Source organism: Pyrenophora tritici-repentis, chromosome 6 (genome assembly GCF_003171515.1).
Source record: "Pyrenophora tritici-repentis strain M4 chromosome 6, whole genome shotgun sequence".
Taxonomy (NCBI): domain Eukaryota; kingdom Fungi; phylum Ascomycota; class Dothideomycetes; order Pleosporales; family Pleosporaceae; genus Pyrenophora; species Pyrenophora tritici-repentis.
Window position 1 is genome coordinate 1,370,050 of NC_089395.1, and position 13,177 is coordinate 1,383,226.

At 49.4% G+C, this 13,177-nt stretch overlaps 2 protein-coding genes across 2 annotated transcripts; both read left to right on the forward strand.

Moving 5' to 3' along the window:
- Positions 1–1,675: 1,675 nt before the first annotated feature.
- PtrM4_117410 (FAD-binding-8 multi-domain protein) lies at positions 1,676–3,219 on the forward strand (the record flags this gene model as incomplete). Its single annotated transcript, XM_001935083.2, has 3 exons — positions 1,676–1,830; positions 1,878–2,287; positions 2,339–3,219. The coding sequence occupies 3 exons, from the start codon at positions 1,676–1,678 to the stop codon at positions 3,217–3,219; spliced, it is 1,446 nt and encodes a 481-aa protein (XP_001935118.2).
- A 2,482-nt stretch (positions 3,220–5,701) lies between these two features.
- PtrM4_117420 (Tdh, Threonine dehydrogenase and related Zn-dependent dehydrogenase) lies at positions 5,702–6,869 on the forward strand (the record flags this gene model as incomplete). Its single annotated transcript, XM_001935084.2, has 2 exons — positions 5,702–5,899; positions 5,958–6,869. 2 exons carry the CDS (start codon positions 5,702–5,704, stop codon positions 6,867–6,869), a joined length of 1,110 nt encoding a protein of 369 aa, XP_001935119.1.
- Between the last annotated feature and the right edge of the window lie 6,308 nt (positions 6,870–13,177).

Below are 13,177 nucleotides of genomic sequence, written 5' to 3' on the forward strand. Positions count from 1 at the left end.
AGACACTGTGCAGCGACGGGCTCAACCTTTGTGGGGGTACCTGAGCGCTTGCAGCGGGGCGTTGATTGGCCATGCCATCAACGCCAATGGTCCGTCCGGTTAGCTCTTTGGACTCGGTACTACCAACCACGACGGAGAAGTGCGCTCTCAAATCGCACTCGGCGCCTCTAACGCAAAATGCCAGGAACGCCATGGCAGCCAAAGTGTCTGGATTGTCTTCCAAGTCTTGTACAGTAATAATAACGAGCGGTACCTGTTCGGGACCCGTAGTTCAGGAGCAGACCCGCCACCGCGAAGACCAGCTCCCCCGCCGATTGTCTGCCATCAACTTCAGCCATTGCATACTAACAGTCTGCCTGTAACGACGTTTACCCAACTTGGCGAACCACTGTAGCAGTGATTCATTAAGAGATAGTTAGCCAGCTCGCATCTGTTTCCTCACCACGGCCAGCCCCAACGTGCTGCGTTTCAGCACGTCGTCGCGTATCAAGTAGTATCCCCATCAGGAACTTGGACAGCACATCGGTCAAACCCGCCCCTTGGACGAGAATACCCCCCAAACGGTACCGCGACGGCCTAGCAGAGCCAGATCTGAACGACGTTGACAGACGCATCATCGATACGTCCCATCTAGGAGTCGCATCATCACTCGCATCTTCGCCTCATCCCCGCCACACCAAAACTCAGCCACGTCAACACGACGACGTACCGAAACGGCAGGCGCGTCGCCCAACACCAGCATACACTGCTCTCGACGCATTAGCCAGCGAAAATTAGGGCAACTTCGACGCTCCGAACATCTCCCCTAGTCCAGCGAGAAAACATGGTTCTGTGCCTGGCGCTTCAGGTCTGAGACGCTCTTCACACACTAGCCGCTCGCGCATAGGCGCAAACCCCTCCACCACCCTCAGTACTGCAAATTCACTCCCAAGGCCCATTGAGGTTTGGCGCACTCAGTCATCCATCTTAACGCATCTGGTATACGCTGCATTCCGGGGCATCGGTTTGAGCCACATCCGTACCGAACGGGCCCTGTCGGTTTCAGCAACGTGTGCCGCCTTACCCACAGGGCGCGGCTCTCACAACTGCCACCTGATCTGCGTCGTTAGGCTCGGCTTGTTCCAAGGCTTGATATTCTAATAACCTTGGTGCCCTGCCAAACTTGTGCCGTCCTCTACCTCCGCTCACTCACCTCCATTACATCAGTCCGCCACTCCCGGGACACCGACATTCTTTTTCTTCACTTCGTATCTGGCTGGCCGGGTCGAGCTTCGACTGGATCGTTTCTTTCCGCGTTGGGGTTCGCTTTAAACTCATTAATCTTTTTCCTAATAACCGTTGAACGGCAATCGGACTACATCGACCATCAACCATCGACCATCGTAACCATCTAGCTTTCCAAAGCATCACATATCAAACATGGGTGGAAGCTCAGGTGTATCGTTCTCGCGCCTGTTTACGCCTTCGAAATTCTTTTTTCACTTCTTCTTTTGGGGATTTCATTGGTTCCTATTCGGGTTCGGATGGTACGTCTTTCGTCTTTACATGTCCAACATGCTCCTAACATACTCGCAGGTACAAACAGGCTGCCGATGCGCGTCTAGCACCGCTCAACGCCCTACAGTTTTCAGTATGGGTGTCACGAGGTGCAGGTTTAGTCTTATCCGTGGACACCATGGTCATTGTTATGCCCATGTGCAGGAATATCCTGCGATGGCTACGACCCAAGTTTCGCGCTCTACCACTTGACGAGTCCATGTGGTTCCACCGACAAGTCGCCTACGCCATGCTTTTCTTTACCATTCTCCACGTCGCCGCGCATTACGTCAAGTAAGTCAAAATTAGTATCTAGACCAAGTCTCGACTAACCCATCCAGCTTCTTCAACGTCGAACGTACACAGGTCCGACCTCAAATCGCTCTCGAAATCCACTACACCGAAGCTGGTGGTATCACAGGACACATCATGTTGCTATGCATGCTTTTGATCTACACCACGGCCCATCACAGGATCCGACAACAATCGTTTGAGACGTTTTGGTACACGCATCATCTGTTTATCCCGTTCCTGCTCGGCATGTACACGCACGCAACCAGCTGCTTCGTCCGTGACACTGCGAAACCGTTCTCACCCTTTGACGACGCCAACTTCTGGACGCATTGCATTGGTTACGAGGGATGGCGATGGGAGCTTGTAGGTGGCGGCTTATACCTCTTTGACCGTCTCTACCGTGAGATTCGTTGCAGGCGCGAGACCAAGATTGTCAAGGTCGTTCGTCACCCATACGGTAAGCCAAGTTCAGGATCCCTGGTCGAATATCCCTGCTAACAACGAATAGATGCTGTTGAGATTCAATTCACCAAGCCCAGCATGAAGTACAAGCCTGGACAATGGCTTTTCCTCAACTGCCCGGATGTCAGCTACTACCAGTGGCATCCATTTACCATTACCTCGTGCCCCAACGACCCGTACATTTCGGTTCACGTCCGTCAAGTCGGTGACTTTACCCGCGCGCTTGCTGATGCTCTCGGTGCTGGTCAATCGCAATCGAAGCTTTACGACGAGCTCGACCCCATGGGTATGTACGAGATTGCGCTTCAGTATGGTCAAAAGATGCCTGCTCTCCGCATTGACGGTCCCTACGGAGCCCCCGCAGAGGACGTCTTTGAGAACGAAGTCGCAGTCCTCATCGGTACCGGTATCGGTGTCACACCCTGGGCCTCTATCCTCAAGTCCATCTACCACCTCCGCCTCAGCCCCAACCCACCCAAGCGTCTCCGCCGTGTCGAATTCATCTGGGTCTGCAAAGACACTTCATCATTCGAATGGTTCCAGACGCTGCTCTCTTCGCTCGAAGCCCAGTCTGTAGGCGTCTCAGACGGCGACCAATTCTTGCGCATCCACACATATCTCACCCAGAAAATGGACGTCAACACGGCGCAGAACATTGTCCTCAACTCCGTCGGCACAGACAAGGACCCTCTAACCGAACTCAAATCGCGCACAAACTTTGGTCGTCCAGACTTCCAGCGCTTATTCTGCGGCATGCGCGACGGTATCCTCGACCGCACCTACATGAACGGTCTTGAGAGCACGCTCAGGACAGAAGTCGGAGTCTACTTCTGCGGCCCCAACGTAGCGGCCCGAGACATCAAGAAGGCGTGTAAGCAAGCCGCTTGCCAGGAAGTCAACTTCAAGTTCTGGAAGGAGCATTTCTAGATGGTCGGTTCGGTTGTCACATATTTTCATGGGTTCAAGGCGTAACAATTTCTGCAAAAACAAATGGGTTGTATTATTGTTACAATTTTAGCCTCACAGACTCATCGCACATTTTTCTGGGTTTTTTTTACTTGCTGAGGGAGTAGTGTCGACCTACGGGTGCACTCGAATGAAACGTTTTTTTATTACAAAGTATGATCGTGGGGGGGATGAATATGTAGAAGAGGGAAGAAAGAAAGAAGCTTTTTGATACCATGAACATGTCCGACTTTCATCTCTCGTCGTTGTTAACATATTCGTATCGTGAAGTCAGATTTCTCAGCGCTGGGTTCCTCAGCTTCACTTTACCAGCTCAATAACATCTTCTCATTAATTACCCACACACACACGCCTTTCTTCCAAATCTACACACACACCTCAGGCACCTCGCATCTCGCCCAATCTCGCACCTCACACCACCAGCACGCCATCTTGCCTCCCTCCCCCACGACTCACGTAATCACATACAAGCACACACATACCTCAAGGATGCACAATCCACGATGCCCATCCTTCCATCTGTCTCACGCCACCGTCTCGATCGCATCAACGGGTACCTGAGCCCCGCATGCCTTTACATCCAGGTCCCTTGCTTTACTTTCAGGCCCTTGTGCAGTAAGTACTTACAGTACAGACCCTTGGGTTGCAGGCACCTTGCCGGTTGAGACGAGCAAGCCAGGCGGTTACGAGAGAGGACGACTATGTCTGGTGTGTCTCGGCAAGGTGCGGTTCCGTGCCAGGGGGTGCGCATGATGAAACGTGGGTGTGTGGGATGTGGGCTGGGCGGTGGGGGTGGGGGGTAGTAAGTAGGAGTGGGAGTGAGTTAGGGCATGGATTGATGGGAGGAGGTATTGAAGGGGTGGGGAGGGATGGGGGGTCAGGTGATGGAGTGGATGTAAGTATTGATGGGAATGTTATAGTGGGAGAGAAAGGGGTGGAATGTGGTGTGCGTAAAACGTAAAGTATGTGATGTAATACTTTGCTAAAGAAAAAGACTGTGATTGGAGTTGGAGGTGCATCATGTGTGCGTTATCGCAACGAACGAAAGCAATCGACCGACGCCCAAGGCCACCCACCCATCCACCCATCATACACTTACTTTGAAGCCATAAAGTTACTTCTTCTGTACGCGCGCGTTGAAAGACCAACAACACGTGTGGTATATCCGGTTTACCTACTAACTATACCATATATTCATATCTTCAGCCATTTCATTCAAAACAAACACAGTAAAAGTGACATAGCAATAAAGCATTTCAGCCATGCAAATTTAGATATCGTGCATCGAGTGGTTGTCGTGCAGGATATAGATTTGCGGCACGGTTTGGTAGCGCTGGGTGGGTATGATGGACATGCGGCGCGGGCGGTTTGGTAGGCTGACGGGGGGGTTGGGATTCTAGAAGGTTTTTTGCCGCTCACTGGGGATGGTGATGAGGACGGAGGATTTGGTAGTTGGGAGTGGGTATAGGGTTCTTTGGTGTTGCGTATGGTTGAGTTGGTGGATGTATGATGGGGTTTGGCCGGAGTAGATCGGAGTTTCCGGATTTGGGTATCGCGTTGCGCTTCGGAGGAGTGTGGCAGACATAACACCACTGTGTTGTACTTTGTCTTTGTCGTATCTAGGTAAAGCTAAGTCGATGAGCAGTGCTCTAGATTACGTCTCTTCAACAGGAATACGGAGACTTCCTTCCCCTCTTATCACAAAAAACGCGTGTAAGACCCATCTCGGCGCTCTCGCCGACCACAACGCACAGCACCAAGACTAAATAACCGCGGCTCCGCTCCGACAAACAACACATCATCCAGCAGCCACCCCACTCAACACCAACCCGGAAACATCGTGAAAAGCTTTTTCCCCGTGATCTTTCGGAGACATCAGCAACAGGATACACTACCAGAAGCAGACTAGCTCCTTCTCCATAGCTCCGGGCACCAGCTCCAGACCCCCCCGACTTCTAGACTCTGCAGCGCGACAGGTAGAATTGCGGACTTGCATGCGCTCCCATTCGTGGAAAGTATGGCCTGCGGTTGGTTGTGGGGTCTGGGACGACGGACGGGGGAGCTGTGTTAAAAGGGGGATTAATCACAGAAATGTCATGCCCCGCACCGAGGGTAAAGTCTGGGACCGCGCGCGCTGCCCTCTCGTATGTTGGAGGCAGACGGAATGGGGTAAACACAATTGCGGGCAGCTGATCTGTTGGCATGCCCTTTTTGGTTACGTTTCCTGTTTGATCTACGGGCTAGGTTGTTGTGTGGGTTTTCTTTGGCGGCCGCTGCCCGGGTGATTGTGAGCTGTTGTTATCTTCTTCTTAGGACCGTGTCTTGTTTCTTCTCTCTTTCTCTTTCCTCTTCCTCTTCTATACTGTACCTACATCCTAGCTGGGTATTTGTAGTTTGAAATATACACGAGGAATAAACATCACTGGTACTTATCTTTGCGAAAATGGCTACTACTACCGAGGTCAAGGCTAGCAAGGCGAACATCGGTGTTTACACGAACCCCGCGCACGATCTTTGGGTCGCGGAGGCGGAGCCCAGTCTGGAAGAGGTTCAGAGAGGAGGAGATTTGAAGCCTGGTGAAGTCTTGCTCAATGTCAAGAGCACAGGAATTTGCGGCAGTGACATTCACTTCTGGCATGCGGTACGTATTGGTGGAATTTGGAGAGCGCATGGGAAATGTATCCTAATTCGAATGATAGGGCTGCATAGGACCTATGATTGTAGAAGACACACATGTCCTAGGTCACGAATCCGCCGGCACAGTAATGGCCGTTCACCCCTCAGTTACCAACCTCAAGCCTGGCGACCGCGTAGCCATCGAACCGAACATCATCTGCGGCGAATGCGAACCCTGCCTCACTGGTCGCTACAACGGCTGTGAGCGCGTCCTCTTCCTCTCCACACCCCCCGTCACAGGCCTGTTGCGCCGCTACCTCAAGCACCCAGCCATGTGGTGCCACAAGCTTCCCGATAGCATGACCTTCGAAGACGGTGCCATGCTGGAACCCCTCTCCGTCGCACTAGCAGGAATGGATCGCGCAAACGTCCGCCTCGGAGACCCAGTCATTGTATGTGGCGCTGGTCCCATCGGCCTTGTCACGCTGCTTTGCTGTCAAGCCGCGGGCGCCACACCCCTCGTCATCACCGACATTGACGAGGGCCGCCTGAAATTTGCAAAGGAACTCGTTCCCAACGTGCTCACGCACAAGGTGGAATTCAGCCACTCGCCCACCGACTTTCAGTCAGCAGTACTCAAGCTAACCGAGGGCATCGAGCCCGCAATTGCAATGGAGTGCACCGGTGTCGAGAGCTCCATCAACGCGTGCATCCAGACTGTCAAGTTTGGCGGAAAGGTCTTTGTCATTGGTGTGGGAAAGAACGAGATGAAGATTCCATTCATGCGATTGAGCACTCGTGAGGTTGATCTCCAGTTCCAGTACCGCTACTGCAATACCTGGCCCAAGGCAATTCGGTTATACAAGAGTGGCGTTATTGACTTGAAGAAGTTGGTTACCCATAGGTTCAAGTTGGAGGATGCGGTTGAGGCGTTTAAGACGGCGGCAGACCCAAAGACCGGGTGCATCAAGGTGCAGATTCAGAGTTTGGATTAGGTGGTTGGTTGATGAATGTATATGAACGAGACGACGATGACGATGATGATGACTGTGGTGGTATATCTGCTGGGTGACTTGAGCATCTAGAGATACGGCGTTTTCTGAGGACTTTAGAAGAATTGATAGTACCCAAGTAACCATTCTCGATCCCTATCCTATGCCTCGCTCATGCTCCTTTACGGTAGTGAATACTCGGTGCTTTTGATTTGATCCACGCCGATTATGTAGTCTATGCCGGTTTTAGGCCTACCGATTTTCTGTAATGTCTGCCGATTTTGCAAGACCTATATCGATTTTGCAGGACTTGTACCAATTCTCTAGGACCTGTACCGGATTTGCCGAACCTGTCTTAATATTCTAGGATGTACATCGATTTCCCGAGACTTTTACCAATTTTGTGGGACTTGTACCAATTTTCTACGAGTAGATCTACGCCGATTATGTAGCTACACCGGTTTTTGGACATTTGGTTTTCTACAACGTAACTATGCCGATTCCCCGAGACCTGTAGTTGCCGATTTTTGAGTAGATCTACCCCGATTATGTAACCTCTGCCGGTTTTCTATAACATCTACCAATCTTCCGGGACTTCTACCAATTTTGCAGGTATCATGGTACAGTCAACCCGAGGCACCTCTAAAACTACCGCATCCAAAAGTCTGCAAATGATTACATCGATACAGCAAATTTGCGATCGAGGAGAACCACCAGCTTATAGGACTTGCACCGATTTTTCTGTGAGTTGATGTACGTCGATTATGTGGTCTATGCCGGTTTTATGTCTGCCGATTTTCTAGGACTTACACGGATTTTTGAGCAGATCTGCACCGATCTTACAGTGTACACCGATTTTAGACATAACCGGTTTTGATAACTTGCATCGATTTTTGGGTAGATCTACGCCGGTCTTAAGGTGTACACCGGTTTTGGGGCTACCGATTTGAGTGTGTCTACACCGACTTTTCGATCTATAACGATTTTAGGCCTACCGATTTTCATTAGTTGCATCGATTTTCGAGTGGATCTACGCCGATTCTGTAATACATACCGGTTTTTGACCTCTTATGTCTACCGATTCTGTAAAGCTTACACCGATTTTCCAGGACGTATACCAATTTTTGAGTACCACTTTTTCTCTGTCAAGTAACAGTTCTGACATTTATCCGATTCCCAAAACGCCATAACTTCACCCCATCATGATTCTGCGAATGAATCCACAGGCCATGTCCACATAGGAAAGCATCATGATTTCGTCATGTCGCGCAGGTCTGGTGGGTAGTGCGTTCATCTACGGTTTGGATACCACGGAATAGAAGACGTAGATCTATGCGTATTTCACGTCGTCGACGGATATAGGGTTGGATTCGTATGACTGGATTCATCTGCTTTATCAGTCAGCCACGAGATGAGCTTCGTCTAGGTCCAGAGTTGCCTCGCTACCACCGTGTTACTTGTACATGCAAGCATCGAGGTGACTGCCTAATATATCACAGAATCATGATGGTATCCGTGACATGGGAGTAACAGGGCCAAGCGCACGCTGTCTATTGAGCTGCGTATACGTGACTTGCAGGTGATGCGTAGAGTCTTTTGTTGTGGTCGCGAGGTAGGCTACGATAGATGGCTGATGAAATAGCGACTGCGTTCTTTGTGTGGTACGTGGCTTCTACTCTCGAGATAACAGGTAGGCATCATGCGATGGTTGGCGGAGGAGACGTCGCGATGTGCATGATCTTCGGGAGGTGCCACGCTCGCGCACTGGTCAGCCCATGATGACTGTATCAACGGTTGACTTTGCTTCTGACCGACACATGGCTTGGTACACCGAGGGAGCTCGCTTATTGCTATAACTGCGACAGGAGGGTTGGAGAAAGCACGAGGTTGTGTTGTATTGTGTTGTGTTGCGGATGTAGGTAGCGTGGTTCTCACATTCACTCTTTCCCTTCAGGGTCCACCATACGCTCCTACCCCTTCTCGCCACCTTATCTCCGATAAAAACATTGCGCTTTAGGTAATTTGCCGAAGTGTTGATCCTAGAGTTACTTCACGATGTTCCACAACGCGACCCCTTACCTTTTTGAGCACTAGCTTCTCTCCTTCACTACCTTATTCTTTACACATGCTCCGTTTTAGGTAACTTGTCTCGAGGTGTCAATTCTGGTGTTACTATAATGTAGTCTATATCGGGATCTACTACCTTTATTTACCGCTTCTATACTCTCCCTACTATCTTACCCTTTACTAACACGTTCCGCTTTAGGCAATCGTCCAGAAGTGTCGTTCCTAGTCCTTTACTATACTCGATAATGAACCCCTACCTTTCCTCTAGCACTCTTCCTTCTTTACCCTTTCCTTTACTAGGTATGGCCCGCTTTAGGTAATCGCCTGAAAGTGTCGATTCCGGTCCTTCACTATGCTCGAAAATCTACCCCTACCTTTCTTCTACTACTCTCTTCTCTTTTGCCATCTCATCTTTTACCTGTTCCGCTTTAGGCAATCGTTGAAAAGTATTGATTCTGGTCGTTCACTCTGCTCCAAAACCCACCTCTACCTTTCTTCGAGCACTCCTTCCCCCTTTCCTATCTGATTTCTTACAACTATACTCCTTTTTAGGTAATTCGCATCGAGGTGTTGATAATAGTCCTTCACCCTGCTGAAGACCTGACCCTACCTTTGTTCAAGCTTTTCGTCGTCTGAACTATCGTTGAATATGTGCCGCTTTAGGCAGTTTGGTCCAAAGTGTTGATTCCGGTTCTTCACTATACCCAAAAACCGACCCCTACCTTTGCCTACGCATTCCCTTGTTCTCAACTATTATTGAATATGTACCGCTTTAGGCAGTTTATTTCAGAAACGTTGATTCCGGCCCTTCACTATGCTCGAAAACCGACCCCTAGCTTTCTTTAGTCTTTTCGTCGTCTGAACTTTCGTCAAATACATTCCCCTTTGGGTAGTCTGTCCAGGAGTGTCGATTGCAGTCCTTCACTATCCTCCAAATCGCACCTCTACCTTTCTCTAAGCTTTTACTTCTCTCATATACTATTAGAGGTGGCCTCACAGAGCATCAAGTCGTCGAATGCTGTCACTTTCACCATGGTCTCATAGACATACCCGCTTTAGGCAATTCGTCGAAAGCGTTGATTCTGGTCGTTCACTGCCCTCTAAAACGCACCCCTACCTTTCCCTACGCATTTACTTCTCTTGAAAGTTACTAGAGGAAGCCTTGTGGAACACCAAGTCGTCAAATCCTGTCGCTTTCACCATGGCCTGATTGATATGTCCGCTTTGGGTAATCTGTCAAGATAACCATTGGTTTCTGTCCTTCACACCCTAAAAAACCCGACCCTACCTTTCTTTGAGCTTTTGGTCGTCTCAACTACTATCAGAAATCGATTTCAGATGTTCCGCTTCAGGCAATTCGCCAGAATAACTGTTGATTTCGGTCCTTCACTACCCCCAAAAACGCACCCCTACCTTTCTTTGCGCATTCAGTCAACCTAGGTACTATCAGGGGTTGGTTAGGAGCGTCCTTTAATGTTATCGCCTTTAATATTGTTCTATTTGGTAATCTCGTTGTCATTTCAACGTAAAGGTCATCCTCCACTGTCGCCTCAACTGCGCTTGGCACATGCTTCAATGAACAGCCACGCTAGATTCTTCACCGGTCACTCGAAAGAACGCGCCCAGGACCGATAGAAAAGCTGAGAGTGAAAGGGCTTTGGCGATTGGGCTTGCAGTACACCGGTTGCAAATCGTTACGGCCCGCTGGCGGACGGCATGGCTGTTACAACAAGCATATTCTAGGTCCATCTCCGCAAGGGCAGCAAGCAACAAGCAGCAAGCAGCATACAGCCGTAGCAAACTCTAAGCCTTTTAGTCCGCCAACAGAGTATTAGATATAACACCATCTCTTAGACATATGACTTAGACGTCAGCGGCCCGACAAACCTTCTAGGTAGGACGGCTTCTGGCTTGTCTTGGTCATCTCGCACCTTAGACCTGGCAAATTAAACGGCGCGCCATGTACCTGCAATATCGTGTAATAGTTCACGACGGCGGCAAAGAATCAATATACAGGCTGCCTCCCCAACGCTTGCGCGTCCATACGCAGCCACGGCCGCGGCCGACGGGATCGATATTGTGTAAAGACCACTGACACGTAGAAGCTTAATAGACTCTACCTGCAATGTTCTGCAGTATTTACAGGCAGATTGCCCTCAATGATTTTACCTATGGTGTGGTGTAATCGTTAGCCTCGTAGCAGATGTAGAAAGGCAAGGCGTCTAAGCTGCGCGTCCATAGTGGTGTCGCAGACGACACAGGCATCCTTGCGCGGCACAGAAGGGTACCAAATCTTGGCTCTTAAATTTGCCGTTATCCGCTAATGACCTGTGCGTTGTTGGAAAGTAATCGAGCAATTAACGCTGAGCGACTTGGAAGATTAAGAGCGATTGCCTACGTAGGCAGTCCGAGAGTCCAAGTAACTAGATAACAAAAAAAACTGCACGCTATTCAAAGCAAAAACAACGCTATGTGCGCCACTAGGATCACTAGGAAAAGAGATAGCGGAGATGATAACTTCTCGTAATCACGTCGTTTATCGGCATTGCCAAAGGGAAGCAAAAAGTCCCGCCTGCAGCATCTAGGTTTGGACCAGCTGCAGCCAATTCAGACACGGTACAAACGTTATTCAATCTAGCCGCACTCTTCTCTTTAATTAGAGAGGTGGAAAATGCATTATACTTGTTCGGTAGCTGTAGCATTGGTTGAGACGTCACCTTATCGTGCCTTAGTCTTGTACTGTACTATAGTTTGTGAGATTCCCAACAGCCATGTCGTTGCCGGTCTGAGGGACGTTGAAGATACTGTGTATGGGGATGCTTGCCAGACGCTCGGATAATACAGGAAAGTGACATTAGATGCCATGTCAGCTGGCGTCATCGCACTCCCAAAGTTGTTACAACCAACTTTGTCTCATTCGTCTCTACAAGTATGCGCAGCAGTCTGAGCGAAATGTATCCAAGATGCCTGGGTTGCTATGACATGACATTAACTTACGTCCGTACACGGCAGCTCCGGATGTCCCTGACTAATCTCTTCTGCGGACATTCTACTCGGACGAAAATGTACTCTAAAGGGACTCGTGGCCTTCTACACCATTGGATGCGCTGCATGAACATGATATATACACGAGGTTTTTCTCGTCGGTTGCTCGCGGTGAGTGGCCTATTTACTGTAGTTATATTTGGTTATTCGGGCTGGAGCTGTTTTCTGGTCATGGACTCCAATACTCCACTCCTACGCATTGACTTAATTATCCTTCTTCACTATTGTACTTTTCATCTCTTCTTACAAGTCAATTACTATGATACCTATGCGCCATAACTAGACGTAGGTATCGTGTTATCGGTCGCATTAGTCCAATACGAAAAAAACGGCCTGCGTTACTTAAGGGTCGAAAGTTCGCGGGAGAGCTCAGCCTTGGCCATAGATAGGAGACCAATCAGCCCTACGTGTGTCGCCTCTCGGATGCCGGTTATGAGCTTTCCGGAACCTTAAGAGCTGCTGCAGGTACGCACGTAAGATGGAACGTACTAAATAGGTAATTGCAGCGACGATCTTTCTTATTTCTCAAGCATATAAAGACTTCTTGAGAAAACAATGTTCAGTACCTATGCAGAATCTTTGTAAAACCCATTGTTTCCAAGGTTGTTCCATCTTATGTGCCTATCTGCGGTCTCTAATCGCACTCGTCTACAACCTATATGTGGTCCGCCCTTATAGAAAGCGGGATACCGTTGCGTTAAAGAACCCACTTCGACCTGGTTTCAAACCAATAGAATGCCGAATATAAGGCTCTTCACCATAAACAACCCGCAGCACCTCTTTAATACCAACATCGAGACATGCCACGCCAAAATAGAAGAAAGCGTCCACCATTCTTCGCAGCATAACATGCCTTCGCGATAGATGTTCAGGATTTTGCCATCGTGGTCTTTGGAGAAGGTTAGCTCTTTTTGCCTACTTTACAACTTCTTCATGCGTATTCTTTCCCCGCCGTGTAATGACCCCATTCCGGCGTCGAGCCCCCTTTATATGTGCAGGGATCGAATGTATCCTCATATGGTGGGATGCATTCCGGCTTCGACACGTAAGCGCTAGACCTGGGTAGCCAGATTATTTTCTCACCGGCACTTTCACAGCCGTGATACCGCATTGCAGGAGTATATATTCTGCCATAAGCTCAGTGTCGGAGGTGGAACAAAACTTTACTGCATCTCATTTCTCCAAAACATCCAAGTACA